Source organism: Rousettus aegyptiacus, unplaced genomic scaffold, assembly GCF_014176215.1.
Source record: "Rousettus aegyptiacus isolate mRouAeg1 unplaced genomic scaffold, mRouAeg1.p scaffold_m13_p_13, whole genome shotgun sequence".
NCBI lineage: Eukaryota > Metazoa > Chordata > Mammalia > Chiroptera > Pteropodidae > Rousettus > Rousettus aegyptiacus.
In genome coordinates this window covers 45,277,756-45,305,755 of record NW_023416288.1, presented here as the reverse complement: position 1 = coordinate 45,305,755, position 28,000 = coordinate 45,277,756, and the positions used below count along the sequence as shown (strand labels likewise).

Genomic DNA, 28,000 nt, shown 5'->3' with positions numbered 1-28,000 from the left:
CATTGCTGTCAGGGGCTCATGGGCTCCGCCCCCAGCCCTGCCGGCTGCTTTGATGTACACCCTCGGCAGGCCTCCCCCGGCTCAGCCGGAGTATTCTCGCCTGTGAAATGGAAATAATACGGATTATGAATAATACTAATGATAAGGTTTAATTGCGAAGACTAAGCATACGTATTTAGCAAATGTGTATTGAATGCTAGATCTACGTTGGGCGGCTGCCCGTCAAACGCCAGGCACGTAGTAGGTTGTTTAAGGCCACCGAATACCAGCGCCCTTTCCTTTGCCAGGTCTTTCTGTCACACATAAGGTGTCCAAGAAATGTCCTGAGATGTTACCGGACAGTCTCAGGGGAGGGGAGAGCATTTGTATTTTTTAATTCGCTTGTTTGTTTATATCTCTTTTTTTTTTTTTTTGCCTTTTTGGTGAGGTATAATTGACATATAACATTATATTAGCTTTCAGTGTACAACATGATGATTCAGTATTTACGTACATTGCAAAATGACCACCACACTCAGTCTAGGTAACATCCCCCACCGCACAGTGACACACACATTTTTCTTCTTGTGAGGAAACGTGAACTCTCTCTGCAGCTGCGTTAGCGCCCGGGTAGGCCTCGTGCTGTGCGTGGCATTTGTTTTTTAGGGGGGGAAAATGGGTAGGTCAGCCGTGTGCTCCTGGGGGAAGTCAGGCTTTGAGCTCGCCGTGGGGCCGCCTGCCCTGGTAAATGTGCCGGTCACAGTGCTGTACCCGGCCGTGGCTCTTCGTGGCCTGGGCGGCCGAGGTTGTGGACAGGCGTCTTTGCTTTTGTCTTCATCGATCCCGACTCGCCTTTCAGGATTATGGAAGAGCTGCCAAGTTTCAGAGCAGATTCTGGGGAAGAGGTGCTGTCGTGGGCAGGGGGCTGAGGACAGAGGTGCTGTCGTGGGCGGGGGGCTGAGGACGGCCACCGGCCCACCCCCCGGCTGCCCTCGTGGCCACGTGGCTGGCTCTTGGAGCGGTTCGGGCCACTTGCTCCCCTGCAGGCAGAGAGGAGAGTGGTGGGGACCCTCCTCCCATAGACCCACTCGGCTCCTCCCTCCGAGGCCAGGGAAGGCGGCTGCTTCTCCTGGACATGGCCAGGTTCCCGGCCCTCCTGGGTGTGGAAGGGGGGAAAAAAGGCGGGTCAGGGAGGCTGTTCCCAAAAGGCCTCCCCCTCCCTGAGAGGAGCCCCTCTGGAGGCTCCGCGTGGGCTGGGGGTCCCAGTCCCCGCTGCGGCTGCTGGGGACCGGCCGGGCGGCGGGCCTGCTGTGCCCCCACTTCTCACGCCTTGCTTCATCTTTAACGTCCCCCGGTCCCTAACGTCATCGATATGCCCACTCCACCGAGCGGAGACCAGGAAGTCCTGGTGGACCCCGTTTGGTCAGAAGGACCAGAGAGACGGGGATATGGGGCGGGATGGGGGGGACATGGGGAAGGACAGAGAGACCGTAGACTCCAGGGCGGTGCCCCCCCCCCCATGAGGAGGAGAGGAGGCAGCGGTGACGACAGACAGCAGGCCGGTTGCCGGGGACAGACGGCTGGACTCTGCCCCGCATGCCCGCCTCGGCCCCGCACGCCGGCCTCGCTCAGCTCTGCATCCGCTGCGCCTCGAGCTCGCCCCGGAGAGGCAATGGGCGCTCACGGCGGCCCATGCCCTGAGCTCTGGCCTCCGGTTGTTTGGGTTTTCCATGCAGAGCAGAAAATCAGTGTGTTTCTGCGGCACGATCCGCCCCCGCCGCCCTCCCTCGCGGGCCCGGCAGTCTCGGCTTGGTGCCGGCGAAGCCCGGCGGAAACAGGCAGTCGGGCCGCGCCTGTGTTGAGCTCTCCTTCCCGACGGTCGGCTCCTGTCTGGCGAGGCCGCAGGGAGTCCGAGTCTGTTTCCTGCTTGACGCTGGCCCTGCTTTCGCGTGGGCGGAGGGGCCCGGCCTGAGAACATGCACGGAGCTGGGCGGGGGCTTCGCCGCCCCCCGACACCCCGGGGCTGCCTGCTGCCCGGCCTCACAGGGGCAGACGCTGCCTCAAACCGCCCTCCACTGTTGGATTAGACCAGATCTTCTCCTGAAAGCAGTCACTTTTACAAAAACAAGTCACTATTTTTTTCATCCCAAGAGATGCAAATTTGGAGTTTGGGGAAGTTGGAGGAGCTTGTGGAGTTGCCGCTGTGTGACGTCAGACGAGACGGGCCCCGGGCTTCGCAGGGCCGGGCCCGGGCTGGAGGCGCCTGGCCTCCTCCCCAGTCGTTCAGACGCCAGACCAGAGTGGCCAGAGCAGCGGGGACGGCCAGCCCCCAGTACCAGGGATGGGGCGGGCTCGGCCACACACCCAGGCCGTGCCCGGGGTCGGAGCGGGCCAGCCGAGCGTGCGTGTGGGGATCTAAGTGTTGCCGACGACCTGGCCCCGTGGGAGGCTGTGGAGAGGGTACAGACATTTGGCGAAATGGAAATGAGCCGTTGACACAAACCCAGAGTCCTCCAGCCGGGTGCGGTCGGCTCGGTGACGCGCCCGCTGTCCTGGGTGTAAGGAGGCTGCTCCGGCGGGGCCGTTCCAGGAAGCACCCGCCCGCCCCAGCCTCCCCAGGGACCCACGGGACCCCAGCGGGAGGTGACGGCTCAGGGCGAGGCCTTTCCTGCCCGGCAGAGCCTGGGCCCCGCCGCGGGCTCAGCGTAGGGGCCTTCTCCACTGTGACGCCTGTCACGGCCTTGCCCGGGCGGACCGGCACGTGGACGGGAACCCGACGTCACCGCAGGCTCGGTGGCTTCTGCCCCCACGGCAGGCCCGAGGGTCCCCCAGAGGCTGGCGGCACGTGTTGGGAGAGCCATCGGCTGGACCTCGGAGACGTTTTTCTTCTGTTCTACGTGGAAATCACTTGCGTGCAGCGTACTGGTTAACCGAGTCCAGCCGCCTGCAGCACGCGGCCCGGAAGGCGGGGGCCGCGCCCCGCGCGCGGTGGGGGCCTCGGTTGTGGCGGCGCGTGTGTCTGCGCTTACACGCGCGTGGGCAACCTGGCAGTCCCGAGTGCCGGCGCGATGGCCTTTTCCTGACTTTGTTAAAAAAAAAAGTAAACAATGTGTCACACAGCAAAAACGTTCGAAGTCAGCGTCATGAACACGTGGTGTCGGAGCCGTGTGACCCGGGCCATGACGCGGCACCGTCAAACGCCGGGCTCGGGCCCAGAGAACCGAACCTCGTGTCAGTTCTGCGCGCTGATCACGGAGACTTTCCTCACCGGGGTCTGTCTTGTTTATCATTGTTCTGACAGTTTGGGAAGAATCGTAGCATTTGCCTTCGCGCAGGGACGTGCGTGAGGCCTCGGGCACCGTGCTGTGTGGTGACCTGGGAGCTGGTCGGTCCCCTGCTCGCTCCCGGGGCTGGGCTGTCTGGCTCTGGGTGCTGTGGCCCCTTGGTCTTGGGGCTGAAGCACTTGTGGGCCGGGAGCCTTTTCCTTTCCGTGGTCACCAGCCATGCCTCGGAGCCACACAGTCTCGGAAACTCATGTCACCAGTCAGGCCCAGTCCGCGGCCTTGAGAAATAGGTGAAAACCCCTCCCCCATCCAGAAGAAGTGACCGGCGCTCTTGCCTCTTTCCTGAAAAGTACTGACATGACCAAAATTGGAAACATGTCTTCCGTGTGCACCGTGAGTGCCCGCGTGGCCTCTGCCTGCACACTCGCCAGCTGGAGGGAGGCGGTGAGGTCCCCTGAACCCCGCTCTGTGCCCAGGTCTCTGCTGAGAACAGGCTGCACAGCTCAGGCCCACACGTCTGAACCCAAGACACAGAGGTACCCCTTCCAGAAAAAAGGGACCTGACCGGCATCCGCCCAGCAGCCCCAAGCTGCCGGTCAGACAGGCGTCGCGTGGGGGCCGCGGCGGAGCAGCAGTGGGCGGGACTGCTCAGGACGCCTGTGGCCGTCGCCGCCCGGGCCACCTGCAGCCCGCCAGGGGCCGGCCAGGACCCCGAGCGCAAACGCAGCACACCCGGCTCGCATCTCCTCACTGGCGTGGGCGGGACCGGCGTTCGGGCCCCGGAGGGCGGCTCTCCCCGCCGTCGGCCAGCAAAGCCAGGGGGCCCGGGCCCCGCCGCGGCCCCTCTGCCGCGGCCACTCCTCCCTGCGCAGGGCGTGGCGGCGCCCGAGGCCAGGGCCCGGAGAGCGGGGACAGGGACGGCGTGCCCGCCGCACCTCCGCCAGCCGGGGGTGCATCCATTATTGACGGCGGGAGTGCGCGAGCCGCTCAGACACGCAGCCCGCCTGGGTAAATGAGACATTCTCCCGCAAATGGCTGCGTTTTCTGATTGCTGATTGTACGCATGTCACCACTCCGGCTCAAGGCTCATCGATGCGTGCTCAGTAAATTAGAGAGAACATAGCTGTGGATCAGCCGGGAGAATGAGTTCCGTGCCTACAATGACCCGGGGCCATTTAATTTTCTGCTTAATTTTGTTGCAGTCAGTTTGCATTTTGGGTTATTATGCAGTAGGAAATTAACAATAAATAACAAATTTGGTCCTCCTGTGCTGGTAATGATATTTTTATAAATCTTTGTAATGCCATCTTTTAAAGGATCGGGGTCTGTGCCAGTCCGATACTCCGGCAAGTACGTGGGGAGGAAAACGCATTATTTTTGCTAGATAACCCCGGCGGCTACACTCGGGGCTGCTTTATCTCGCTCACTCCCAGATCTTATTAGTTCTTCACTTTAAACTGAAATCCCTTCCTCTCTTTCTCAGATAACCTGAGGACAATGGACGCTGATGAGAGTCAAGACATGTCCCAAGTTTCAGGTGAGAGCCTCGCGAGGCCGCGGCGGGCCCCGTGCCACACGCCGAGGCTGTGTTCCCCGTGGGGCGGGGGCTGTCGGCGTCGAGTGTCACGGCTTAGCCGTCTTCCCGACTGGAGGACCCGACTCCCCAAGTGCAACTGAGCTTTGCTGTTAAGTCTGAGAGCGACTGGAGAGGCTCGGAGCCTGCCGGCTCCCGGGGCGGGGGCTGCTTGGTCTCCTCCAGACCCCAGACGCAGGCCAGCGATGGCGTTTACAAGTGGGGGGGTGGGGAGGGACGGCAGGAGAGCGTCCATTCGGGGCGTCTGCGAAGCGGGTGAGAACGGTGCTCCCCTCGCGCACGCTCCTCCCGTCCTGCTGGACGCCGCTCCTCTCACCGTGGGGGCCCGGGGAGTACTGGGAGGCGAGGCCCGAGGTGCCCCGAGGACTGCCCCACGGGGGATGCCGAGGGCTGCGGACCCCCGGCTGGCCCGGTGCAGCCGGCGGGGTGCCCTCCTGTCCGCCCTGGGCCCGGAGCGGCCAGCGGCGGAGTGGCCTCCAGGATGCTCGGCATCCCACGGTCCCGGTCAGCCCCAGGTCGGCTTCTACGGGAGAGTGGCTGTCACTGTGCTCCGAGCTTGGTTTCCTACGTCAGTCCCCGCGACACGGAACAGCCCCGAGGGAGTGGCTGCCGCCCTGCGCGGCGGCTGCTCTGGGGACGTGCAGGACAGGGGCCCGGCCCTGCCAGCTGCACCCGTCACTTACAGAGCGTGGACTTCGAGTCTCGGCCGCAGAGAACGGCCCGAAGGCTAGCTTCCCCGCGGTGGCACGCGGCGCCCGACACACCGCTGCTGGGTGTGGGAGCCTCGCAGGCTGCAGGGGTGGACGGCGCTCCCTCGAGAGAGGCACGGGGTGCCTGAGCCGACGTCGCCACAGCCGGGGCCGACGCCAGCGTGCAAAGGCGTGTACGACGCCCCCCTTCTGCGACACACGGACAGGACGCACATGCTCTCCATAGCCCTGCGTGGCCCCCGGGGGGGGCAGTTCCGGGGTAGTGCCCGCCGAGCCCGCACCTCCTCTCCGAGGTCGGCGCTGGAAGGAAGGGGGGTCGCAGAGGGAGAGCGGGGACTCTCGGGTTGTCCGTCACCTTCCACCTGCAGCACACCTGAACACACGTTGCTCAAGCACATGCCGTTTCCCAAACAGAAAGAAGCCGCATCGCAGCCAGCCCTGTGTGCACAACACAGAAAGCTTCGGCTCCTTGGAGCCGCCGCTGTGGCCTGGCGGGGCCTGGCGGGGCCTGGCGGGGCTGGGCAGTGAAGCCCAGGGGAGCGGGTCGTCATCGAGCTGGAGGCGATTAGAATGTCAAAAACAAGCAGACAAAACAAAACAAAACACCAGGACGCTGAGAGTTCCCGAGGCAAAAAGAGACCCTTCGACTGTCCCTGCTCTCCGCTGTCCCCCGGGGTGGCCTCCATTCTGCATGGTGGCACCTCTGAGGGGGCGGTGGCCTCTGTGGCCTACGCGAGGTCCCGAAGCCCACGCTGAAAGCCGAGCCCGGGCAGGTGCCTCCGAAGTGGTTTCAAGGAACAGTCTTGGGAACAGAAATAGCAAAAGCCTCGTCTTCCTCTCGTCCTCTCCTGTCCTGGGCATCGCACTGGACACTCCGCTGGTCCTGGGCGCAGAGGGGCACCGGGGGTGGGGCCCGCAGGACCCGGGCGGCCTGGGAGAGGAAGCTCTTTCGGTTGAGAAGCCTTCGGGTTTGCTCTGCGGCGCGCGCGGCGTGCACCTCGCCTGGGAAGCGCTTCCGCCTCCTGGTCTCGCTGGGCTCCGAGTGTCCCTCCCGCCCTCCCGCCCGCGGCAGGGAAAACGCCTTTTCTGCTTCTCGCTGCTTTGCCGCTTGAACCTGCTCTCTCGCCCGTTTCTTTTTTCCTTCTAAAGCCGAGGGAAGGAGTGGCTAGTGATGGAGAAGAGGTGCGCTTCGCCCAGCAGGAAGCGTCGTTCTCGATGCGGAATCCGAGGCCACGGTACCGCATCCTCCTCTCTTCCCGAGAAATCAGTCGACGTTAGGCTCTGCCGACAGGAAAGCAAGGAGGGATAGCTTTTCCTAAGTTAGATCGCCGCGTTCGGGGGTCGAGGGAGAGGTTCCGATGTCGGCGGCTTCGTGGGGGTCAGCGGATCGTACGCGGAGCGCCCGCCCGGCAGCCAGGGGGAGACTTGGTGTCCGACTTTTGAAACCTCCGGGCCCCTCTGCCCCGGGGTCTGCGCAGACGCGGCCTGAGCCCTGGTTCGCAGTGCCTCGCGGGGCCGCCAGCGCCGGCCCGGCCCGCGCTCCCTGGCTGTCACCCGCCGCCTGGGACGGTGTCGGCAAGTCGGCCCGAAGCTGCCCCGCTGGGCGCGCCGCATGCCTCCTCTCAGCGAGCGGCTTCCCTGTCTCTCTCTCTTCTTTGGGGGTCCTTCCAGACGTTCCTGAGGGCGTTGTCTTTGTCCTGGTTTCTAAGGGAGGAGTCGGCCTGTGGGCCGTGCGGAGTGTCAGAGGCGACAGACCCGTTAGCACCCCACCTCTGCCCCGACCCCTGGCTCTCCAGGGTGCTGTCTGCAGCCTGAGGGACTCGAGCCAGGTTTCCTCTGGCTTCTGTGACCCTGGAGCTACGTGGGAGGTTTCCCTAACGGCTAGTGTTTGCTGGGACATCGAAACGAGGAACGTTCCCTGCAGACGCCCCGAGTCGTTTCGGGGGCGGCGGCTCGTCCACTCTGCGGTCTCAGTACGGGCGGCGGTCACAGCGAAGCACGGGGACTGACCGCTCCGTATTGACCAGACACGCCCCCTGTGTCCTTCCCAGTTCAACTTTCCAAGAGCCCAGCGAGCGAGGTACAGGCACCCCCCTCAGTTTGCGGGGAGCCGAGACTCAGGGCATTTCAGCGAGTGACCGGAAGTCCCACAGGGAGCCGGTCGTGAGCCCGGCGGGAGCCCGTGGGAGCGCCCGCGCCCCCGCCCTGCCGCAGAGCTCAGGGTCTGTGTCCCGAGGGCCTCCTCACCCCCAGGAGTCACGGGCAGCCGCATGTCCCAGGAACCACAAAACTTTGCTGGGTGAAGTATCGTCTACTCGAGAAATTATTTACTTGCTGCTGATAAGATAATTATACAGTTTTCTCATCTAATTTGCCCCAAATCCTTCTCACAGGTAATGCTTTATTTGCGACGCAGGCAGCGGGTTAATTAAACATAAATTAGTAGGAAGTTCCTTTCATTTTTCTAAGTGAAGTTATGTTGTATCTCCTCAGTTGTTTCATTTAGACAGCGATGTCTTGCTGTCCGCGGTCCTCGGTGCCTGCCTGTCATGGCACCTGCACGCGGGACCCGTGGGTGCCCGTGGCACACGGGCTTCCGTTCCTGCAGCATGTCGCCGCTTAGAACACAGCCCCATGCGCTCAGTCAGCGTGTCGGGGCTCACCGCATTGCAGTTATTTCATCCTCACAACAACCCTGTAAGATAAGCGAAAATCGTGCTTTTTAGCCTCGTTTTACTCTCGGGAGGGCCTTAGAGAGGCGGCTTATCCCGGGTCCCCATCAGCCTCAGCATCGGTCCAGGCAGAACCGCGTCCGGGGCCATCGTCTGGTCCTGGCGAGAACCGCGTCCGGGGCCATCATCTGGTCCCGGCGAGAACCGCGTCCGGGGCCATCGTCTGGTCCCGGCGAGAACCGCGTCCGGGGCCATCGTCTGGTCCCGGCGAGAACCGCGTCCGGGGCCATCGTCTGGTCCCGGCGAGAACCGCGTCCGGGGCCATCGTCTGGTCCCGGCGTCAGGTCGGCCACGTCCCCTTGATCCAGTGACTTTATCTTTGTAACTCTTACAATCATCCCGCGGTTTCGCATTTTAAATGGCTGGTGGGTGGTTTCGTTTGACGCCCGCACAGACGGCCAGCTGCCGTTGCCGTCACGGAGGCTTCGCCCGGCGGGGGTGTCCCCCGTGGACGCCGGTGGCCGGACAGGAAGCGAAGCCCCCTGGGAGCGAGCGAGCGGGCGCCTCGGGGGCCGCCAAGGCCGCGCGCGGCCCAGGTCTCGGATCCTCCCGCCGCCTCACCCGCCACGCTCCCGCTGGCCACGGAGGCCGCGTTTCGGGTTCCGAAGCTTTGTGTATGCTCGCCGCCCCCAAAACGAGATTTCTCTCGCCCTCGCCCCGACGTCCTCGAAGTTCGAGCACCGTCGTTCTGGGCCGTCACGGTAAGAAGTCGCGCGGCTCGCACACCACCACTTTCTTTCTCGTATTCGGAGTTTTCTGTCTACGAAATTAGTGATGACGACACTGAGACATTGAGGTTCCCTCACTTTTAAACTCTTCTGTCTCGGAGGACGAAATGGTGACGTGTGCGCGCCCGCGAGGCTCTGCGTAGCACCAGCCCTTCCGGTCGGCCTCTCTCTGGCCTCATGTTTTCCTTGGCGACATCTTATGATTTCCCATCGTCGACTGTCCGTCTCGGGTCTGCTACCCACACGCACCCCCTAAAGCTCTTTCTGAAACCCACCAGCTGCAGTCGCCCCAGCTCAGCGTCGGTGGCCTGTGCAGGACTCGCTTTACATCCCCCGGCCAGGGGCGCGGCCCACGCGGGGGGCTGCCCGGGCCTGGCCGGCCCCCCGAAGCATCGCCACGGCTCCTGCAGGCAGCTCAGTCAAACAAGCAGCCCGCGCCGCACCCCACCTCGCCGCTCTTCCCTCTCGCAGGCCTGGGGAGCCCCGTCTGTCGGGGGGGGGGGGGCACGCTGCCGGCCCAGCCGGCCCCGTCTGTGGCTCGTCTAGTCCCCTTCCTGTGGGATCTTCATCTCGACCGCTCTTCTCCAGCACCTCTGAGGCATTTCGCTCCGACTTAGGGCCTCGCCAGCTGTTTCTTGCATGTGGTTTAGGTCTCTGAGCTGATGTTAAGTTAGGTCTGGAAGGTTAGAAGATACAGGAGTTTCAGCTTCAAAGGAACGAGAGCGTTTTCTGCCGCCTGTGGCTCCCCGTCGCTGGATTCGGGGAGTGGGGGAGCCCCCACCGCTGGAGCCTCAGCTCAGCTCGCTCCTGGTTACTCCCTCAGGATGCACGAAGACGTCTTCCGAAGCCATTGCCTTGGGTAAACCCTGCTTTGCAGTCGTGCGGAGCACATTGTGTTTTCATGTTTCAAAGTCAGGAATCTTGCCCGCAGAACTTCTGCGCGTGCGAGGACAGACCAGGGCCTCGGAGGCCGGGACTCCGGCTCACTGTCTGCCCCAGCGTCCCCTCCCCGCTGAGCGGCATCGGGTCAGGCAGCCACCATAATGTTTCCCGGCAAGAAAGCGAGCGGACCCAGTGTGCCTCCCTGCGCAGGGTGCCAGGCCTGGTGCCCCAAACGCCGAACTCACATGAGGGCGCGGCCGAGCCGGCTCCTGGGGCGTCCGCGGGACCGACTGGCAGGAAAAAAAATTGGGCTTCAGGGATGCAGGGCCTCAAAAAGGTGGACTCGACTGAGGGTCGATGAGCCTCTGGGAGTCCGTGCCGTGCTGAGGACGACACGCCAAGCCTGGTCACCGGGGCTTTCAGCAAACGCTGTGTAATAAAAAAAAAAAAAAAAAAAAAAAATCGAGGACAGGAAGAGGGTCTAACAGATCTCGTGTGCCCGAGCGGCGCAGCGTCACCTGCCGCCGTGGGCAGCACGGCCACCGGCGTGGAGGTGTGTCCGTGTGTCTGTGCGAACTCCGAGGAAAGACAGGTTGCTGCGACAAAGACGACCTGCCCCCACGGGCTCCCTTCAGCACGTGGACGGGCGTGGACGTGCGTGCGCGTGGACCCCACGATTTTAATCGCGGTAACCTCGAGGGTTGCAGGTGATTTGCATTTTTTTTTGTTTGCACACCTATGTGCTCTCATGTTTTGCTGTGGCTTTTATTAAAAAAAAAAAAAAACATGCTTTCATAAAAACGATACGCTTTTGTGAAAAGGAAGTCAGGTCTCAGTCCCTGCGGAGAAGCGTCCGCTCGGGGCAGCCGCCGCCCCCTCGTGTGGTCCTCCCGTGCCTCGCCCTGGGGGGGCCCCGGGGACCGCACCCCAGGAACTCAAGCCCCTACTTGTCTCCTCAGGGAAGGAAAGCCCTCCAGTGAGCGATGCCCCCGACGACAGCGACGAGCCCATGCCCGTCCCCGAAGACCTGTCCACCACGTCGGGAGGACAGCAGAATGCCAAGAACGAGAGAGCGGCAGGTGAGTCGGGCGCCCCTCCCTGCCGGGGCCGCGAACTCCGTGCCCCAGAGACCTTCGTCCCCTGTCCTTCCGAAGACAGAGAATGGGTGACGTGGGTCAGCGTGGCCGCTGCCCCCTCGGCCACCATGCCGGGTGGATACAGACGAGAGGTCAGCGAGGTGGTGCCCGCGTGTCCGGCAGACAGACGCTCCCGGGGGCCGCAGACGCAACCCCCGGCCGCGGGGCCGGCTCTGCACCGGGCAGCCGGGCACACGCGGCCCCGCCTCTGTCCCGGGGCGCTGGGGGGATGTCCACTCACGCAGGCTCAGGACCGCGCACGGGTGTGTCCTGCTGGCCGGGCCGTTTATTTTCAGAGCTTCGGGTGAGAGGCGCAAACTCGCCACTTGCATTCTCTCTCTCATCTCTGTTTCCCAAACGTCGGATTTACGGAAGTGGAAATGTTAAGTGTTAGAAGTTAAACTAGGTGACCTCAGTCGGGGCGCACTCGCTGACCTCGACAGACCGTGTCCATGCGGGGGCGGGGCCCCCTCTCCGCTCCCCACCGGCCTCCTGCCTCGTGCCCCAGGGCCGGCGTAGAAAGCTCGCTCTGGCCTCGGCGTCATAAGAAAACAGAGGCGGGGGAAGCTCCGTGATGTCGCCGGGCTCCGTGGCAGTGGCTCAAAGAGCAGCTTGCGCGTCATTGCTCTGTGTCCTCAGGAGCTGACCAGCCCTCGGTTCTTGGATGACCTCGTTTTTCTCTCTCTAAAAAAAACCAAAAACCAAAAAAAACAAAAAACTACGATATCGAGAGCCACTTCTTTGCACGCACGGAAGGAAAGTCGCCGGGAAGGGCGCCCGGGCCGTGTCGAGGCGGGGTGGCCCGCGGTGCGTCCGTCGGCGGCCGGGGAGGCGGCGCCCGCCGGGGTCTCAGGGGCACGGAGGGCTGCTCGCCGCCCCTCCAGGGGACACCCTGATGTAGCCGCTGGGAAGCGCATCTCGAATGTTTCCCCCGCCTTAGAAACCAGGTAGGCTGTGGGTATGATGGATTTTTTTATTTTAATTCAGCTACACAGTTAATTGTACAGACAGACAAGGGTGGTGACCAAAGCCGTTTGGCGTAGATGAGCCGAGAAGACAAGCACGTTGAGGAACGCCTGCTCCCTGTTAGCGGGGGCTCCGTGCGTGGCGGGGCAGGCGGGACGGGACCTCGGGGACCTTCCTCCCCGTTCAGCACACATCGTTCAGGGTCCCCCGCAGGGGAGCGTGGAAGAGCATGCTTCGTCGTAATGGATGCATTTATTTTTAAGATCGCCTTCTGTTTCTCGCAAGCGATACTGGCGGATCATACACCCTCCTACTTTAAAAACTCACACACGTAAATTAAGTCAAGTTTTAATGAAAATAAGCCACTGATGGTGCAGACACGTGGTACAGATTCGCAAAGGTGGCATGTGACGGGCGGATGTTGGGGTGACCACGCGGCCTCGTGCTCGGCCCCCGGAGCAGCCGGCGAGGTGGGTCTCTGCACTCTTGACCTGACGGCTAGAAGCCCGTAACTTCCCTGGGGCACGGAGCGGGGCTCGGGGACCCAGGGCCACGGGGACCTGTGCGAGCGTGTGCCGCCAGCCACCGGAGGGGACTAGGAGCCGGGACATCAGAGTCAGGACGTGGGGCTCATTACGGAGAAACCAGGGGTGGGTCCCCAAAGTCCCCGCAGTCCGGGAGCTAGAGTCACCGTGACGTCCCTTTGGGGACTGAAACTCAGGCCGACTCCAGGGGAGCAGAGGACGGCACGGTCGCCCGGCGCTGGTGACAAGCCGCATTAGAGACGCCTTCGCAGCCCTCTGCACACGACTGCAGGGGCTCGGCGCTTCGCCCGGGCGGGGCTTCTGGCTGTCCGTGGGCTCGGGGCAGGATCCGAGCGCTGGGTGCCAGCTCGCCCCCGGCACGGGCATGGCCGCGGAGTGGGGGCCGGGCTCTCATTTCCTGTGGTCACCCTCCCGCTGCACCCCGCCCCGTGTGACAAGATCATCGTTCCACTTCTCCTTTCAGGAGAAAGTTTATTAAAACGTGGATTTCAGGCGTGCAATTTAAAGTGCCCGGAAACCTCTCTGCTGGCTTGTAGCGGGCGGTGGGCGCTGGGCCCCTGGGTTGGAGGGTGGGCCCTCCCATGGGGCCCGAGCCGCCCGTCACCGCGGGAAGCCAGCGAGCACAGCACCCGGGCCACACGCGGGCGCCGGAGGAGGACAGTGTGTGGCGAGAGGGCCCGCCGCAGCGCGCAGTGGGGGGCTTCAGACACCGCCCTCCAAGGGACTCGGCGGCGGCACGGGGTGCCCACTCGTGCGTCACGCACTTACTCTAGGGCGCGCAGCACGAGGCGAGCGAAGTTCCTAACGAGCAGGAGGAGGTGAGTCGAGGGGCGGAGGCGGCGGAACGTGGGGAGTGAAGGGGAGCCACGGGGAGCCACGTTTCGTCAGCCCCCGGGGAGGGCGGCAGGGCGGGCGACAGGAAGTGAGGCGCAGCCCCTCCCAGGCAGCGCGGCAGGAAGAGGAAGTGCCGTGGGACCGGACTCCGGACCTGGGGACAGCAGGCGGGGCAGCTGGCCCAGCCCCCTGCCGGCCCCGCCTCTGCGAGCCTCGCCCCCAGGCGCACCGGAGCACGTCCCTCGAGGGCCTTGCACACGCGCGTGGCGGGGGACAGGGCCTCGCACAGACACGAAGCCCCAAGGGCAGGAAACGGCGGCGAAGGTCGAGCGTGTGCAGAACGGTCTTTTACGACGAGGGGCCAGGACCCCGGCGGGGCTGGGGGCGCAGGGTCCCACCACGGGAAATAAAGACGAGCCACGGAGTTGCAAACCGAACACAGAGCCGGGGCGGGAAGGAAGGCGAGGCCGAGGGGGGTCAGGGCGCCGGCCGCCCCCGACCCAGGGCGACGCCAAGGGTGCTGCTGACCCTGTCCGACTCTGCAGGCCGGAGGGAGCGTGGCCGGCGGAGGGAGACGGCGGACGCGGGTGGGGGCAGCCGGCCGGGGCGTCCGGCGAGGGAGGGCGGAGCAGAGCCGGGAGCTAGAGGTGGCCCCGGCCCCGACCAGGGCGCCCCGTGGCAACGGACAGGTCGGCGGCCGGCGGTTGGAGCCGGCCTTGCGGACGGGGCGGTGCTGCCGTGGAGGCGCCCCCTCCCGGGACGGGGAGAGCAGTGGGTTTGCACCCCTCACGTCGCCCGGGGTGGAAGGGGCACCCAGAGAACTGGACAGAAACGTGGGCTGGAAAGGAAAGACGGGAGGATGGGGGAGCGGGGACTCGGCCAGGCCCGGCCGCAGCCCCCCGCGTGGCTCCGCTCAGTGCTGGGGCCGAGCGGGTGCGAAGCGCGCCTCGAAGCCTCGCCGGCGCCCGCCAACGGCGCTGGATTCAGTCACCAGGAGCCCGTCGAGCGAGACGATAGCTCGCTCTTCTGAAGTGGTCTCTTTAAAAACGAGAGAAGGCTCCCCTCTCTGAAGTGGTTGTGTGCGAAACTGCTTCAAGCAGGGTTTGTTCTCAGTGACCTCTTACGGCAACCCCGAGTTCACCCCGGCAGCCGCGGCACGCACGGGGAGGTGTGCCACGGCGGCTCCTGGCCGGGGGCTCCTCAAAGAGGCCTGTGCGGGAAGGGACAGACCGCCACTCTGCGTGAAATGCCCCGACAGCGTCGCCACGGCCCCCCGCGGAGCGCGAGCTCGCCCGTTGCGCCTTGCCGTCTCCTGCTCCGGCGGGTTCCACGTCCTGAGGCTGAGTGAGGACCCTCGAGCTCTCAGATGCTGTCGCTGCTCCCCGGGCCTGGAGGTGCACCCCCCAAGAGGACGACGGGCTGGGTCGCGGGGCAGGAAGAGGCCCCCTCCCCACGGATGCCCAGGGCTGGTGGGGAGAGGCTCGGGGGGCTGCAGGGGAGGCGGAGGAGGGCAGAGACGAGATGGGGCCGGGGCAGGAAGCCCAGCAGCCCGGCAGAGACGGGGCGGGAGCCGGGCCGAGCCACGGTGCCGGGCCGGGCACTGGCCGGGAGGGGTCGGTACCGGCGCAGGGGTCGGCGAGAGACCGGGCACTCGGACTGACGTGGGGGGACAGGTCCCCGGGCGGCGTGGGGACGTGACTGGGTGTTCAGGTGACCTCGGGCGTCAGCTGCCCTCAGGAAGAGAGGCACGTGCGGGCGGGGCGCGGGTTTGGACCTGGGGCCATGACGTGCTTGGACCTGCCCGTGCGTGTCCTGGCGTGTGCCTCGCGGCCGTCCCCGTGAATCGTGTGACCAGGGCTGGCATCACCCTGACACAAATGCACAGAAAAAGGAAAGTGGGAAGAAACCCCGGTTTTTCCCCTCTCGGAATCCAAGTCCGTGATGACATTCGTAAAAACGCCAGTGTGCCTTTCGGTCCGTCCCCTCCAGGTAAAATCGCGAGTCTGACGTGGGCTTGCAGGAGGGTCCGCATTCCAGTGCCGCGGCGCGCCGACTCTGTAAAAGTCCCGCAGGGTGACAAGCCAGTGCCAGGGCGGCCCGCCACAGCGGGGGGCGGAGCCGCGGGGGGCCTCTGGGGTGGAGAGCGCGGGCTCCCTGGGCCACGAGGGGGGCGGCCGGCGGGCGCGATGCTTATCTCCTCAGCAGTTAGAGGAAGCGGCCTTTATCTCTGCAGTGCATCGCTCTGCACCCACGAACCCCGTTTCAGCTCGGGAGAAGCGCTATCTCGCAGGATCTGAGCCCGGGCTGCAGCTGAGCTCAGGCACATTGGAGCAGGACGCCATGCGCCTCCCGCCAGGCACCACGGGCAGACGCCGGGGCTCCCGGGTCTTAGGGGCTCCCGGGTCTGGGGGTTCCATCCTGCCCTCCGAGGAGTGACTACGAGCTCGCCGCTTGGGTCCTTGCTTGCCGTTCCCTGAGCCCCGCCCTCCTCAGAGCCCGTGCCGAGCAGTGGTTTCGATGGGGCGCGTTCTGAAAATCGTTTATTTTCCACCTTGCAATTCACTGCCTCGTTTGGGACTGCCTCATGGCCTCGAGGAGACAGCGGGCGGTGTCACCATGGCGTAGCCCGGCCGGGTGACTCAGTTGGAGAGACCCTCATTGTCCTGAATTCCCAAAAACATGACACGCGGCACTTAAAAAAAGTGACCTGCCCACCTCTGAGCCTTTGGGTCTTGAGAAGAGAGGCCGAGATGAGCCACTTAAAAACAGGGCAGTGCCAGGCAGGTGGAGATCGTGAACTTGGACGGACGGCCCCCAGAGGAAACACGAGCCGGTGTGTGCGTGTGTGCGTGCCTGTGTGTGTGCGTGTGTGTGCGTGTGCGTCTGCGTGTGTGTGCATGTGTGTGTGTGCGTGTGCGCGCGTACATCACATGTGGAGTGTGTGTGTATGTGGGGTGTGTGCATCACACGTGGTAGAGACGGGAGACTGCAGCTAGTCACCTGCAGGGGCTGGTCACCGGGAGGGGCTGGTCACCTCCGGGGACCGGTCACCTGCCCTCGGGACTGGCCCGTCGGGACATTCGGTCGCTGGCTCTGACTTGCTCGCGGGCCGTGGGAAGCCGCTCTGTGCCATCTCAGTCCCCACGTGGTGAGAACAGTCAGAGCACGCGGCGATCGCTGACCAGGTGGGTGACAGGTGGATGGCCGCCCGTGCGGTCACTGTGGCTGTCGGCGTCATCTCCTGTAGACACTCTGCAGGACGGGAGACCGACGGGCCTGCGACATCTCCCGCAGGTGACGCCAGGGAGAAGCCGGGAGACGGGGGCCTGGTGAGTGGCCCGAGACCCCTGGAGAGTGCGGTGGGCAGAGGGGGCTCCACGCAGTCAGGCCGGCGAGGCCCGCGGGGTCCCTGCCAACATCGGGTCCTTGCCAGCCGCCAGGGGCCTGGGGTGGAGGGAGAGGCCAGCCCCGCCGGATGGCCGAGGGGTCATTTTGCCGCCCCTGGTGAGGCCGCGCCCATCCGGAGGGCGCCCGGGGACGGTGCCCTCCTCGGTCACGGCGCCAGCACGTTCCTGTGTCCTGTGCGTGGGGGTTCCCGACGTGTGGCCCGAAGCGAGTTGCCGGGTCCTGCCAAGTCCACTGCGGGATTCGTGCAGACACCGTCCGCGTGGGCCCGGCTACCGTACTGACTTCAGCTTCCCTGACTCTCGAGGGGTTAGGGATGGCAACGAGGACCTTGCTGTGCCAGGCCGGGGCGGCCACTGCCTCGAAGACCCGGCTGGCGACTAACGGCCAAGCAGCAGAGCTGCTCATCGGGGCTCATCGCGAGGGGCGCAGAGGAGGGAGACGGGGCGCAGCCGGCTGGCGTGACTTTAGGAGAATGGGGTGGGGGAGGGGACAGAGGGGCCACAGGGCGTGGCGCTTGCTCTGGTGGCATCGGGGGGCCGGGGACCCTTCTATGGGTCTCATCTGGGGAGTGACCCTTCTGGCCTCCGTGCCAAAAAGATCACCCCAGAGATAGTTTGGGGGGAGAAACGGTGTGTGCCGGAGCCGGGGGCCCTGGGCGCAGATGGGTGGGGCCGTGGGGCCGCTCGGTGTCTGTCCCCTCCCTCCATGTGGGCACAAGCGGCGGCCACGCTGTCCTCGGTGACCGGGCGGCAGCGATTCTGACGCACCTGGTGGCTGACGGTTCTCAGCCAGGGCCTCGTCTGCGAGGCAGGAGGTGCGAGAGGCCGAGAGAGCTGATTCTAGAAAGTGCACGGCAGGAGGGACCTGGGGAATAAGGGCATGGAATCGTCTAGAAGGGAAAGCAGGGAGGAGGCCAAGAATTTGTTGACTGAGTCAGGAAAGATGTCCAGGAAGGAAAACCCCACAGAGCCCCTGGGAAGCAGACCTAAGGTCGGTGACGAGAGGGCCGGGTGAGCAGGATGGTGCCTGAGAATCGCCCAGACGAGCTTGGTGGGGGTGCGGGCCCACGTGCAAGTACAGACGAGCGCCCGTGAGGGCTGCGGCCGGCCGGGGTGACGGGAGGGGCAGCAGGCTGGGGGTGCAGCCACGGAGGAGTCGCGGCCTTCGCACGTCTGAAGGCTGCTGGGGGCCAGGTGGAGCGAAGCAGGGAAACACAGCAGCCCAGCGGGTCCTGGGGGGGCGGGGCCGGCCATCCGGGGGCTCCGCCTCCGCCCGTCCCGGCCTGGCCAGTGTCCCCCTGGCGTCCTCACGCCCTCTCCCCGCTGCATCCAGTGTCATGGAGAAGCCCCGCGTGAGAGAGGCCGCCCTCGGCCCCGCGATGCACGACAGTGGCCCCCCCGATTCTCACCCCCAGGCGTTGCTCCTCACGGGGGTGCCTGTCACTTCCGACTGGAGAGCATGCTCTGGGGTTGCTCCCTGCTGTGTCCCCAGCATCCAGGGGTGTCCGAGGCATGTCACCCGGAGGGAGGAAGGGAGGAGGGAGGGAGGAGGGAGGGAGGGAGGAGGGAGGAGGGCTGCTGGGACAGTAGGGAGGACTCGTGGAGGAGGAGAAACTCAAGGCGGCACCTGGGCTTCGGGCCCGTCACACAGGCCACTGCGGGTCACTCTCTCTCGGCGGGCATGGCTGGCGTGTGGCGTGGAGAGGACGCTGTCCCTTGGCGGGATATTCGGCGGCCCCTGCCACGCCTTGTCCCGGTCATCGTGACCCTCTAAGTGTCCCCGTGCGTTTCCCGGGTGAGGACTAGGATCGAGGGCCACCACCTCGCCGCGGCGCCTGTCACGCGGGCCGCCACACCTGGCTCTCCGGAGCTTTGCACATCCGGGGGGCAACTTAAGATGACTTAAGATTTTTTAACAAAGACAATGTGTTCCAGAACCTGACCTACGAATAAAAAAGGAAAGAACGGCCGTAGGGAAAAATGACCAGAAAAGGCGTTTTGCAGCCGGGGCCTGGCACCTCCGGCCGCGTCTGCGCCTCACTTCCTGTCCCCAGGGGCGCACGTTAGGTTTGAAACGGTGCTTCTTTTGCCAGCAGAAACCACGTTCGTCTTGCCTGCGTTCTGTCTCGGCATCTGAGACTCAGAGCCCGCCGGGCCTCGCTGGCCCGCGAGGGGAGCCCAGACCCTTGTTGCCAGGGCGATCGATCCGCACGGCTTCCTGTTCCCGGTTCGGGGTTCGGGTCCCAGCTTTCTTTTCTGCTTTGCCCCATCTGTGTTGAAACAATAGTTAGCTGTGTGTCAAAGAACCAACCGACATTTCGTTAACTTTCCTTCTACATGGGGTTTCGGAAAGAAATGGAAAAAAAAGGGGGGGGGGTTTGAGCTGTGGTTGCCGGTTGCCACCTGTGCCCCTATCTGGTTAGGACATTTTCTGATTTGGGAAGTGTAAATATAACCCAGAAAAGAAGAAGCTTCCCCTCCTTTTATGCAAAAGCAGAAAGGTTTGCAGACAGCAGAGGCTTCAGCGGCCCTGCAGTTTCCACAGACCCGGGCCATGGAGGTGAAGGCGCTCCACGGGGGGGTGTGGGGAGCATGGGGAACGCGGGGAGCCAGCCCTCCGGGGGCCGCCCTGCTGGCTCCGTGGCTCCAGGCCAGGCCTGTGCCACCAGATAAGCTCGGCATTCCCCAGGGGTCCCTGCAGCCTGCACGCAGTTCACACAGCACTGCAGGTCTGAGCTCTTTGCCTGCTAAGGTTTGGGGGGGCGGGTAACAGAAACTCCTAGGAACTCAGAAAGTGTGCCCAAGGCAGGAGCGGGGAGGGCGGGGGGGGGGGGGGCTGGGGACGGTGGCAGGTTCGGAAAAGCTGTGGGTTTCTTCTGGTTCAGCTGTCAGCGGCTCGAAGCGCCCGTGGTCAGGAGGGTTTCTACCACAGACACTGGCAAATGCTGCACACCGGGCCGCTGTTTTGGTGTTTGAGAGCAGGCTGACCCGTGCCCCCGGCTGCCCAGAGTTCCCGCGACGTGCGGCCTCGAGAGGGCGGGAATCGTCCTGTGGGCGTGGGGCGGGTGTCGCGGGGGGTCCTGACGTGAGCCAGCCTGCTGGGCCTGTGGGCAAGGGAGGGGTAAGCGCAGGCTGTCCAACAGGAGCGGGTGGCACGTGGCTCTCGGCCGTCGATGCCACGAGGGGAACTGTCACCCAGCCACTCTCTCGCAGTCGATCCATGGCTTCTTTAGCATTTTAGGTCCCTTGCGGGGGAGTACGGTTAGGGACGTGATCTGGGCCTTATTTGTGAGACGTTATTGTTACTATTGCTGTTAGTTTGGTTTTTGCTGTTATTTGGGTTTGAAGAACCTTAAAACTCAGAGCAGGACATGTCAGCGTGACGTTAACATGCTACTAAATGACAGCGATTTTCCAGGAAAGCATTAGCCTTGTGCTGTCCCTAAAAATGTGGGCTGGAACTTGGCATTCTCAAAGAATTCAAGTTCCTTGAATTTAATACAAATCTGAGATGTATGTGGGAGGTGACCTCTTCGGTTGTCCCCATGCGTGCAGTGGCTTCATTAGGACACTTTCTCAGCAAGGGCTTGGCTGCATGTGAGTGGCTAGGGCAACTGTCAAAAGCTAAGGACAGGGAGGCCCCGCCCTGTCCTGCTCCCGGGCACCGGACACCTGTAGGTCCTTGAGGAAGACCTGCCCTTTGCACCCGGCTTGGAGGAGCGCGCTCGGCTGCAGGCCCTGGGGCGGCAGGTGCAGGGCGTGCCTTTGCAAGGCCGCCTGCCAGGCAGGTGCGCCCCCCAACCCCGCGCCCCGCCGGGGCTGTGGCTGCACTCGGTCGGTTTCCACTGAAATCACCTGGCTCAGTCTGGAGGGGCCTCGCCGCCAGGCGGGGGTGGCCGGCGGCCGGGGGCCTGGCTGCAGCTGGGACATGGGGCGAAGGCGCCGCTCCTCAGAGTGAAGGACTGTCGCTCTAGAGGCGAAAGCCGGCCGCAGTGAGCACAGGGCTTTGATTGCAGCCCCGCAGGCCCGTACGATTGTGTTTATCATCACGCTTGGACTCCATCGGCACTCTGCGGCTGTAGCAGTATCTCCCCGCTCTTCCACTGCTCGCGATGGTGATAGAAATAGGATTGTGCGGGCGCCCGCGGCGCTCCGCCGGCCTCTGTCCCCCGCGTGATGTTAAATAACGGCAATTACCTGTCGCCCGGCATCGCCGCCTCTCATTTACTCTCAGTGCTGCCGTGGACGCTGTCTTGGGTGACGTGCGCGCTCAGCAGAGAGAGATGCTGTGGCTTTACGTGAAGTGGTTTTGATCCCAAAGAGGTTACAGTTGCTCTGCTGCTGTGAACACTGCGTGCACTCGGCTTTAAGGCAGCATTTTTATTACCAGTCTCAACACCAACTCTCACGTTTGGCTTCATAGCTGTGGTTGTTAAAAATTCTTTCGAGGGTTTCTTTGTTCATGTGTTTGATTTTTTTCCCGTTTCGGTAACTATCTTTGTCACCGAAGGGTTTCTCCTGAATGTTCCCGTATAAGCAGCCTGCTCTGTGCCCGCACGGCACACGCACACTCTCGGAATGGCGGCTCTGAGGGCGTGCCGGTTGTCCCCAGGGCAGCAGCCCAGGCTCTGCGCCTTCGGAGACGTGGCCACCTTGAGCAGCCCACGTGTGGGAAAGAGGCTGCGTAGATGAGCGAGGACCAGCATTGCTGTGAACCATGGGAGCGAATGTTCTAGGCTAGCTTAGCCCCACGAAAACACGATGAGCTCCACATGCGTAATTATCGATTTTCAAGTAGCCACATTAAAAAAAAAAAAATGGCACAGAGGGACTTAATTTTAAAATATTTTCTTTAACTCAATCCAAGATATTATCATGGAGACATGCACTTGGCGTCAGGAGCTGTCTGTGGAGGTTTTAGTCTTTTTTTCTGTGCTGGGCTTTTGAAGCCCAGTGACACTCCGCACCTTGGCGCATCCCAGCTTGGGGCGGCCACGTGTCGTGGGGGTGACCACTGTGTGGGGGGGTGACCGGTGGTGTGGGCAGCTCTAGGGTTCCGAAGCAGAATGTGTCATTATAATTACAGAAAACTTTTGGGGTTAATCCTTGCTGAAATTCATCCCAGAACTAGTCATTTATCAACCCGCTAAAGTAGGTTTTAAATCGGTTTTCTCTTCAAAACATTTTCTCAATTGTCATAAGAAACAAATGTGACAATTTGCTTTTTAGTTCTTCCGTTTGGGACCACAACTGATTTAGAAAAAAAAAATCCAGTTCAACTTTTACCTGATCTGGACTTATTTTTAACTCTAGGTCCAGCGGGCATTTGGTTAAGCAGTCAGTAATGAGAACAAAATAAAGTATAAACATGTAAAGCAAATTCGCTTTCCCAGGCGTAGGAGCTGAATTAATGCCGAAGGATGCTGGTCTTCGTTTACCCTCGTGCACTCTTGGTGGCCGTGGGTGAGGTGGGGGGACCCCTCTGAGTCTTTGCAGACCTCAGGTCCCTCCCGGGAGAGGCGGGCGCTCAGAGAACCAGGGTGCAGGCCCAGCTCCGTCGCATGTGTGAAATCGTTTGCAAAACCTGCGGCGGGCGAAGCCTCGATAACTTCCTAAAACGCGCGGCTGCAACCCGGTGGGGCAACGGGGCGGAGGCGGTGCCGGGAGCGTCTGTTTCTCTTCTTTCTCCTCTTCTCAGGGGCAGGGGAGCAGCAAGCCGGCGGCGCGTCTCCCGGCGCCCGGACCCCAGCCTCCCGCGTCGCGGGCGCCCCGTGCTCGCTGCCGGCTTCCTTCTTGCCCTTCGGGAGCCGGGGCGCGCTTGGGGGGCGCGCCGTGGGGGGCGGCCGTGATCCAGGGCCGCGGACCGGGCTGTGGCGGGGCACCGCCCTCCGACCTTGCTTGTCCCTTCCTTCCTGCGCGGTTTTGAACGTCCGCTGGTTTTCGTTCGAATTTGGAACTTGACGCGTGGAAGCCCGCGCTGCTTCTGCCGAGAGCGCTGGCCGCAGGTCACCCCCCACACGGTGCCATCCGCACGTGGCGCGCAGACGCGGGGACAGCGCGTGCGCGCCCGCGGCCTCCGCCCGGCGCGGGCAGAGCCAGCCCAGCGCTGGCTCGGCGCAGGCAGAAGGCCGAGCGGGAGCCGCCGGCCGCGGCCACCGGACCCTAAATCCTCTCGCGCCCCGGGGAGGGCAGCGAGGCGGCCGCGCGCGGTTCCACGAGACGCGGGACGCTGGGGAAGCCGGGTCCGGTCGTGCGTCTGTCCGGGGCCCCTGCAGCCGCGGTGGCGTCCACGCTTCCCCCGAGCCCGAGGGCCCTTCCCACCGCTGGCGACAGCTGTGACCGGGGCTCGGGACACTGCCGCCTCCTGCCGACGGCCGCTGTGCCCCGGACACTGCCGCCCTCCCCTTTTGGGGACAACCGTGCGTGCCCGCTGCAGGGCCGTGCCGAGGGACAGAAGTTCTTCCCTCGAGACGCTTGTCCCACAGCTGCGCCGCGTTCAGACGGCGGGCGCGTCCGTTTTTTTGAATTAGCGCCCCCGGTCCCTGGGCCCCGACATCGCGGCCGCTGTCAGGACGGCGTGGGCACACGGGGCTGTTCTCGATGGTCGGCAGACAAGGCCCGGGGTCAAACCCAGGCTTTTGAAACTATTGAAAACTGGGCTTTTGCAAGTTTTTTTTTTTTTAATGAGTGAAAGTCACACCAGGCGTCAAGACCAGCAGAAAACCCCGCCCTCTTTCCCTCTGGAACGTTCTTTCCCTCTCATTGTATTCCGGGCGAGGCCGGCCCACGGCTAGAGCGGCTGTCACATTCTTCGTTTAATTTTCACTCTGAGCAGAAGCATCCCCGTAGGCGGACTGTTCCTTCCATGCGCCTGGACTTTCCGGGGCCCAGGTGGCGCGTCCGGCGCTCAGGTACGGGCGCCAAGCCACACACACGGACGGGTCCTTAGAAAGCCCAGGTGAGGCGACACTGGGTAGCGGAGGCGCGTGGCAGCAGCAGCGTGGGGCGGCGGCTCCCGCGCGAGCGCTTGTGCTGTTGCGGGGTTGCCTGGCAACCCCGTGTCGCTGCCGGGGTGGATCCCCACCCCGTTTCCCCAGCGCCCTGGGTCGGAAAGGCTGCCGTTCCGAGGTCCACGGAGAAACCGGGGGGCCGGGGCGGCGGGAGAGACCCCTCGCCAGAGCAAGGTGTGGGGCTCGCTATAGTCCCAGTCACGAAGGGCGGAGGCGGTCCCGAGACGGTCCCGTGATGGACCGGGGGCACCGCGTGGCGAGTCGCCTTTCAGCGCCGCCGTCTGCGGACGCCCGTCGGCCAGCACCCTTTCCTAAGTGCTGATTAAGACACGGGGAAGGACAGTCATTTTTTGACTTGCCAGAAAAACAAACTCTTTGAAGTCCTCGGTTGCTGCCTCTGGAAAGGACGGGTCTGGGTCTTCGGAAGCCGTGGGACGAGCACGTGAGCCCCGGCGAGGGAGAAAAAGGTCGCCGGTGAGTGCTCCGGGAGACGCCACACGAATCGGCGGTTAGCGAAATTCTCACCTCGAAAAAGAGGGTGGACGCGCACGCGGGGAACTGCCGCGCAAGTCCTTGGAGGGAAGTCGCCTCCGCGAGGCGCGGCTTCGATGCCACGGACGTCATCGTGGCAGGCACAGAGGCTCGGCCCGGGGTCGGAGGGCGCAGCGCCCCTCTGTGCCGGGAAGGGACGACCCGAAGCCCCAGCCAGACGTGGCTGCAGGCCAGCGAGTCTCCTGACGGTGGACGTGGAAAGAAGTAACCAAACAGCACCCCACGGTTTCGGAGTGTGCGCCGCCATTTACGCCGCAGCGGTCTCCGCTTGGGGACCTGCGCTGAGTCCAGCGCGAAGGACGCTCGGAGGCTCCGCCCCATCGCAGCTCGTGGTCCCTGCGGCCCGGGGAGGCCGAGGGGCGCGGGGCTGCCCACGGGGCAGGCGAGCTCCGGTTCGCGGGTGAGAAGGTTCCAGGCGAGCCCGGACCCTCCCGGTGAGAGACCAGGCAGTCGGCTGGTTATCACGTCAGTGAGGCCGATTGATCTTCACATCACACAACCCGTGTGAGCCCAAGTGTTCTGATTCCGAGTCTTTTATTGTTGAGACTCTTAGCCGCGATCATGTTATAGTCTCGGCCTGCTTGGGACGATCTCTCTTACCTTCCAACGAGCGAGCACCCGCTGAAGGACATTGAAAAGTCCTGGGCTGGATTCTAAATGGCCTCGGATATGGGCGGGGGAATCAGGTCGTGGTGTCCCCGGTCCAGTCCGGCCTCACTCCCGACGGTGCTCGCCTCCCGACGGTGCTCGCCTCCCGACGGGGACAAGCGCTGCGGGGCAGGCGGGAGGCCACGCGCCGGGCAGGGGCGGCTCAGTGGTGACGGGAAGCCTGCGGGCCGTTTGCAAGGCAGGGAGGGCATTCTCTGTCCCCTCGAGGACAGGCAGGATTTTAAGAGATCGACAAGCGAGTCGGGAGGCGAGGACACAGTCGTGGGCCGGGGAGGTGGCGGCAGCGGCTTTGGTCTCTGCGTGGGCCGAGGGGACCGTCCCTGTCTGACCTCAGGGCAGGCCTCCCGCAGACGAGAGGTGAACGCATCCCCGCGGCAGCCAGCGTGGGCCTGACGGGCCTGACGGGCGTGATGGGGGCGGCGAGGGTCCTAGCCGCTGGGACCTGACCCCCAGGAACGACGGCACATCTGCACCCCGTAACCTGCTGCCTTTCCTCCAGATCGTCCAGATACATCGCCCGAATTGAAACCCTTTCAGATTTAGGGCAGATTCTTCCATTTTAAGGCATGTCGTAAGGTCTGTGAGGAGGGAGCTGGGGGCAGCTGGGGACCCTCTGTGCGCAGGCCGAGTTAGGCTCTGGGAGCGACAGCTCGTCTCTTTCCAGACACATTCGCTCAGAAAGCAGGCGGGCGGCAGCCCCGGCGCTGGGCGTGAGTCCCGCGTGAGAGACGGGAGCATGGCGCCCGAGGCTTTCGAGAGGACGCAGCGTGGGGGCTCCTGGGGGGTCCTGCGGTCAGCGGGCCTGGGTCTGAGTCACCTCTGGGGACCTCCCGGCTTGGAGCCTGGTGCACCTCGTCTGAGCAGCCTCGCGCTGCTGCTGCCGCGTGCAGGGGCGTCCCCGGACCCGTGCGGGCGGTCCTCCAGGGCGGGCCGGCCGGGGCCAGTGTCTGCTCCTCGGGAAGGCGCTGCAGACCCCCACGCCGCCGCTGTGGCCGCCGCCTCCATCGTGTTCACGGCGTACAGGCTGCGTGGGATTCCCAGGCCCCTCTGGGAATCACGCGCACAGAGCAGGTGAGACAGGCAGAGCTTCTGACCCCGGGCTTCCGGCGCGCGCACCCGGGGCCGAAGACCTGCTGCTACAAGCACTAAGCGTGCTCTCTGTCGTGTTTTAACACGATAATCCTAGTGGTTTAATTCAGTCTGCGCTTCACGTCTCTGAACAAAACCAGCCAGGTATAAACTTTCCGAGTCCTGGTTTGAGGTCACGGGGACACTCGCCGCGCCGCAGCTGTCCGCTGGGGACATTCTCCATGTTTATTGTCTGTTCATAGAAAATACCCGAGCATCTGCCTACTTGTGGTTTTATGACAGGGGACGGGAGCGTGTTTAACCATTTTGTTAGTTTTTGTTTTGTTGTTTTTTTTTTTTTAATTTTAAAAAGTCATTTATCATGAAGAAAAATCACATGTCTTAAGAACCTTGATAAACCAAGTTTTGCATGATTACACCTTAAGGCTGAGATACACTTCGTTTCATCATTTCCCAGAAGGGCACTGAATTCACCCATTTCCTGTTTTTAATCTCAGAAGGTTCTGTGTTTCCTCCCTGGTCTACTGTCCCAGCCGTAGGACCTGGGAAGCGAGTGGCAGCGAACTCTCTCGCCCCTGCCTGAGACGCGGGCCCTTCGCACGCGGTCGCCCTCGGAGCTGCAGCGTGCGCGCGCGGGGACGCAGCTCAGGGGCACGTCCTCGTCCCAGGCGCTCGGCCCCGTGGCCTCTGGGCCGATCCCGGGTGTGACGCTCGTGTTCACAGTTTGTGTCTACAGTTCACGGGCACAGCCCGCCTCAGCCACCAGCCAGCTCGCGGTGTGGCATTTGTGGGCAGGGGGCGCTTCTTCGCGATGACGCTTTCTGAACGGCCACTCATGCGTTTCCTGTTTCACTTCTGGTATCTTTTAACCCTGCTGGGTAAGGAATCCTTCTAGAACCTACCAGGCCCCGGGTGTTCTCTCTAGAATCGCTTGAAAATACGTTCCCCGCTACTCCTAACTCGAGTTTACTGTTGTGAACACCAAGCCCGGCATCGTGCAAAGACCCCACGAGGGCCTTGCACATGCTTCGCACACTGCGACGGGGTCGGCAGGGGGCTCTGTGTGCCAGTCCGCTCACTTGCTCGCTCATTCATTCTCTCAGCAAACATTCCTCCCTTCGTGGTGATACAGGTTGCAACCGTGTAGCCAGAAAGGACACGTGGGCCTGTGTGACCATGCGGGCCCCGATCTCACTTCCCATCAGAAGAAGTCGCTGTGTGGAGAGCTCTCGCCGCCCCTCAGCCACCTGGCTTGGGATGCTCTTATCTGCTGGGACAGCGTTTCCAGTCTCCCGCTCTCCTTTTTTGTTTGCAACTTCAGACCCCCCGGGCCGAGAAAGAACCGCCGCCTCGCTTTCGCAGCGGGGCCCATGGGGAGGGCACAGGGACGCACCCATGAGTGGGTGCACGGGTTCCGGGCCAAAGCCTTTTTACTTCTCTTTTACTTGGTGGCCTCTGAGGCCAGTTTTACTTTCTCTCTCGTCCTTGACCCGTTGCCACCCACTGCAGACGGGTGTTTAACTTCTGAGCGTGTGTAATGCCAAGGGCATGAGGTCAGCGAGGTCCTCTTGATCTTCCCCAGGAGGGGCTGGATGTCTGGTTGCCCCAAGGCACATGTCTGCCGGCCTTCCCTCTCCCCCTGGCCTTTGAACTTGAGGCTTAGTCTTGGTAGTGCTTGCCCTGAGCCTCGCGAGGAGAATTAAATGAGAAGGTAGCCTCCGCCTTTCGTCCCAACTCCCGCTGTAAGGTGAGGGGCCCTCCGAAGGCACCAAGTGCAGTGACCGACCATGGAGGCCGGTCCTCCAGCGGGACACTGAGGCCCGAAGTGCAGGAGCTACGAGGTGAGGCCAGGTCCCTCTCGTTAGCAAATCTCTAAGTCTGCT

The 28,000-nt window shown here is 63.3% G+C and overlaps 1 protein-coding gene and 1 long non-coding RNA gene across 19 annotated transcripts in view; one reads left to right on the top strand and one right to left on the bottom strand.

The window, feature by feature from the left end:
* IKZF1 (IKAROS family zinc finger 1) overlaps positions 1 to 28,000 on the top strand; it is a 72,779-nt gene that overhangs the window by 11,562 nt on the left and 33,217 nt on the right. For all 18 annotated transcript variants that reach the window (XM_016147917.2, XM_036230525.1, XM_036230523.1 and 15 more), the window contains exons 2-3: positions 4,747 to 4,800; positions 10,869 to 10,988. In XM_016147917.2, coding sequence (XP_016003403.1) covers positions 4,761 to 4,800; positions 10,869 to 10,988 — 160 coding nt within the window. In that variant the 5' untranslated portion in view covers positions 4,747 to 4,760. The remainder of the gene's footprint in view (positions 1 to 4,746; positions 4,801 to 10,868; positions 10,989 to 28,000) is intronic.
* LOC118610726 lies at positions 664 to 20,320 on the bottom strand. Its single transcript, XR_004953975.1, has 4 exons — positions 20,149 to 20,320; positions 20,001 to 20,003; positions 18,242 to 18,247; positions 664 to 677 (listed from the first exon to the last, which is right to left on the bottom strand). It is a non-coding gene; the product is annotated as an uncharacterized LOC118610726 (long non-coding RNA).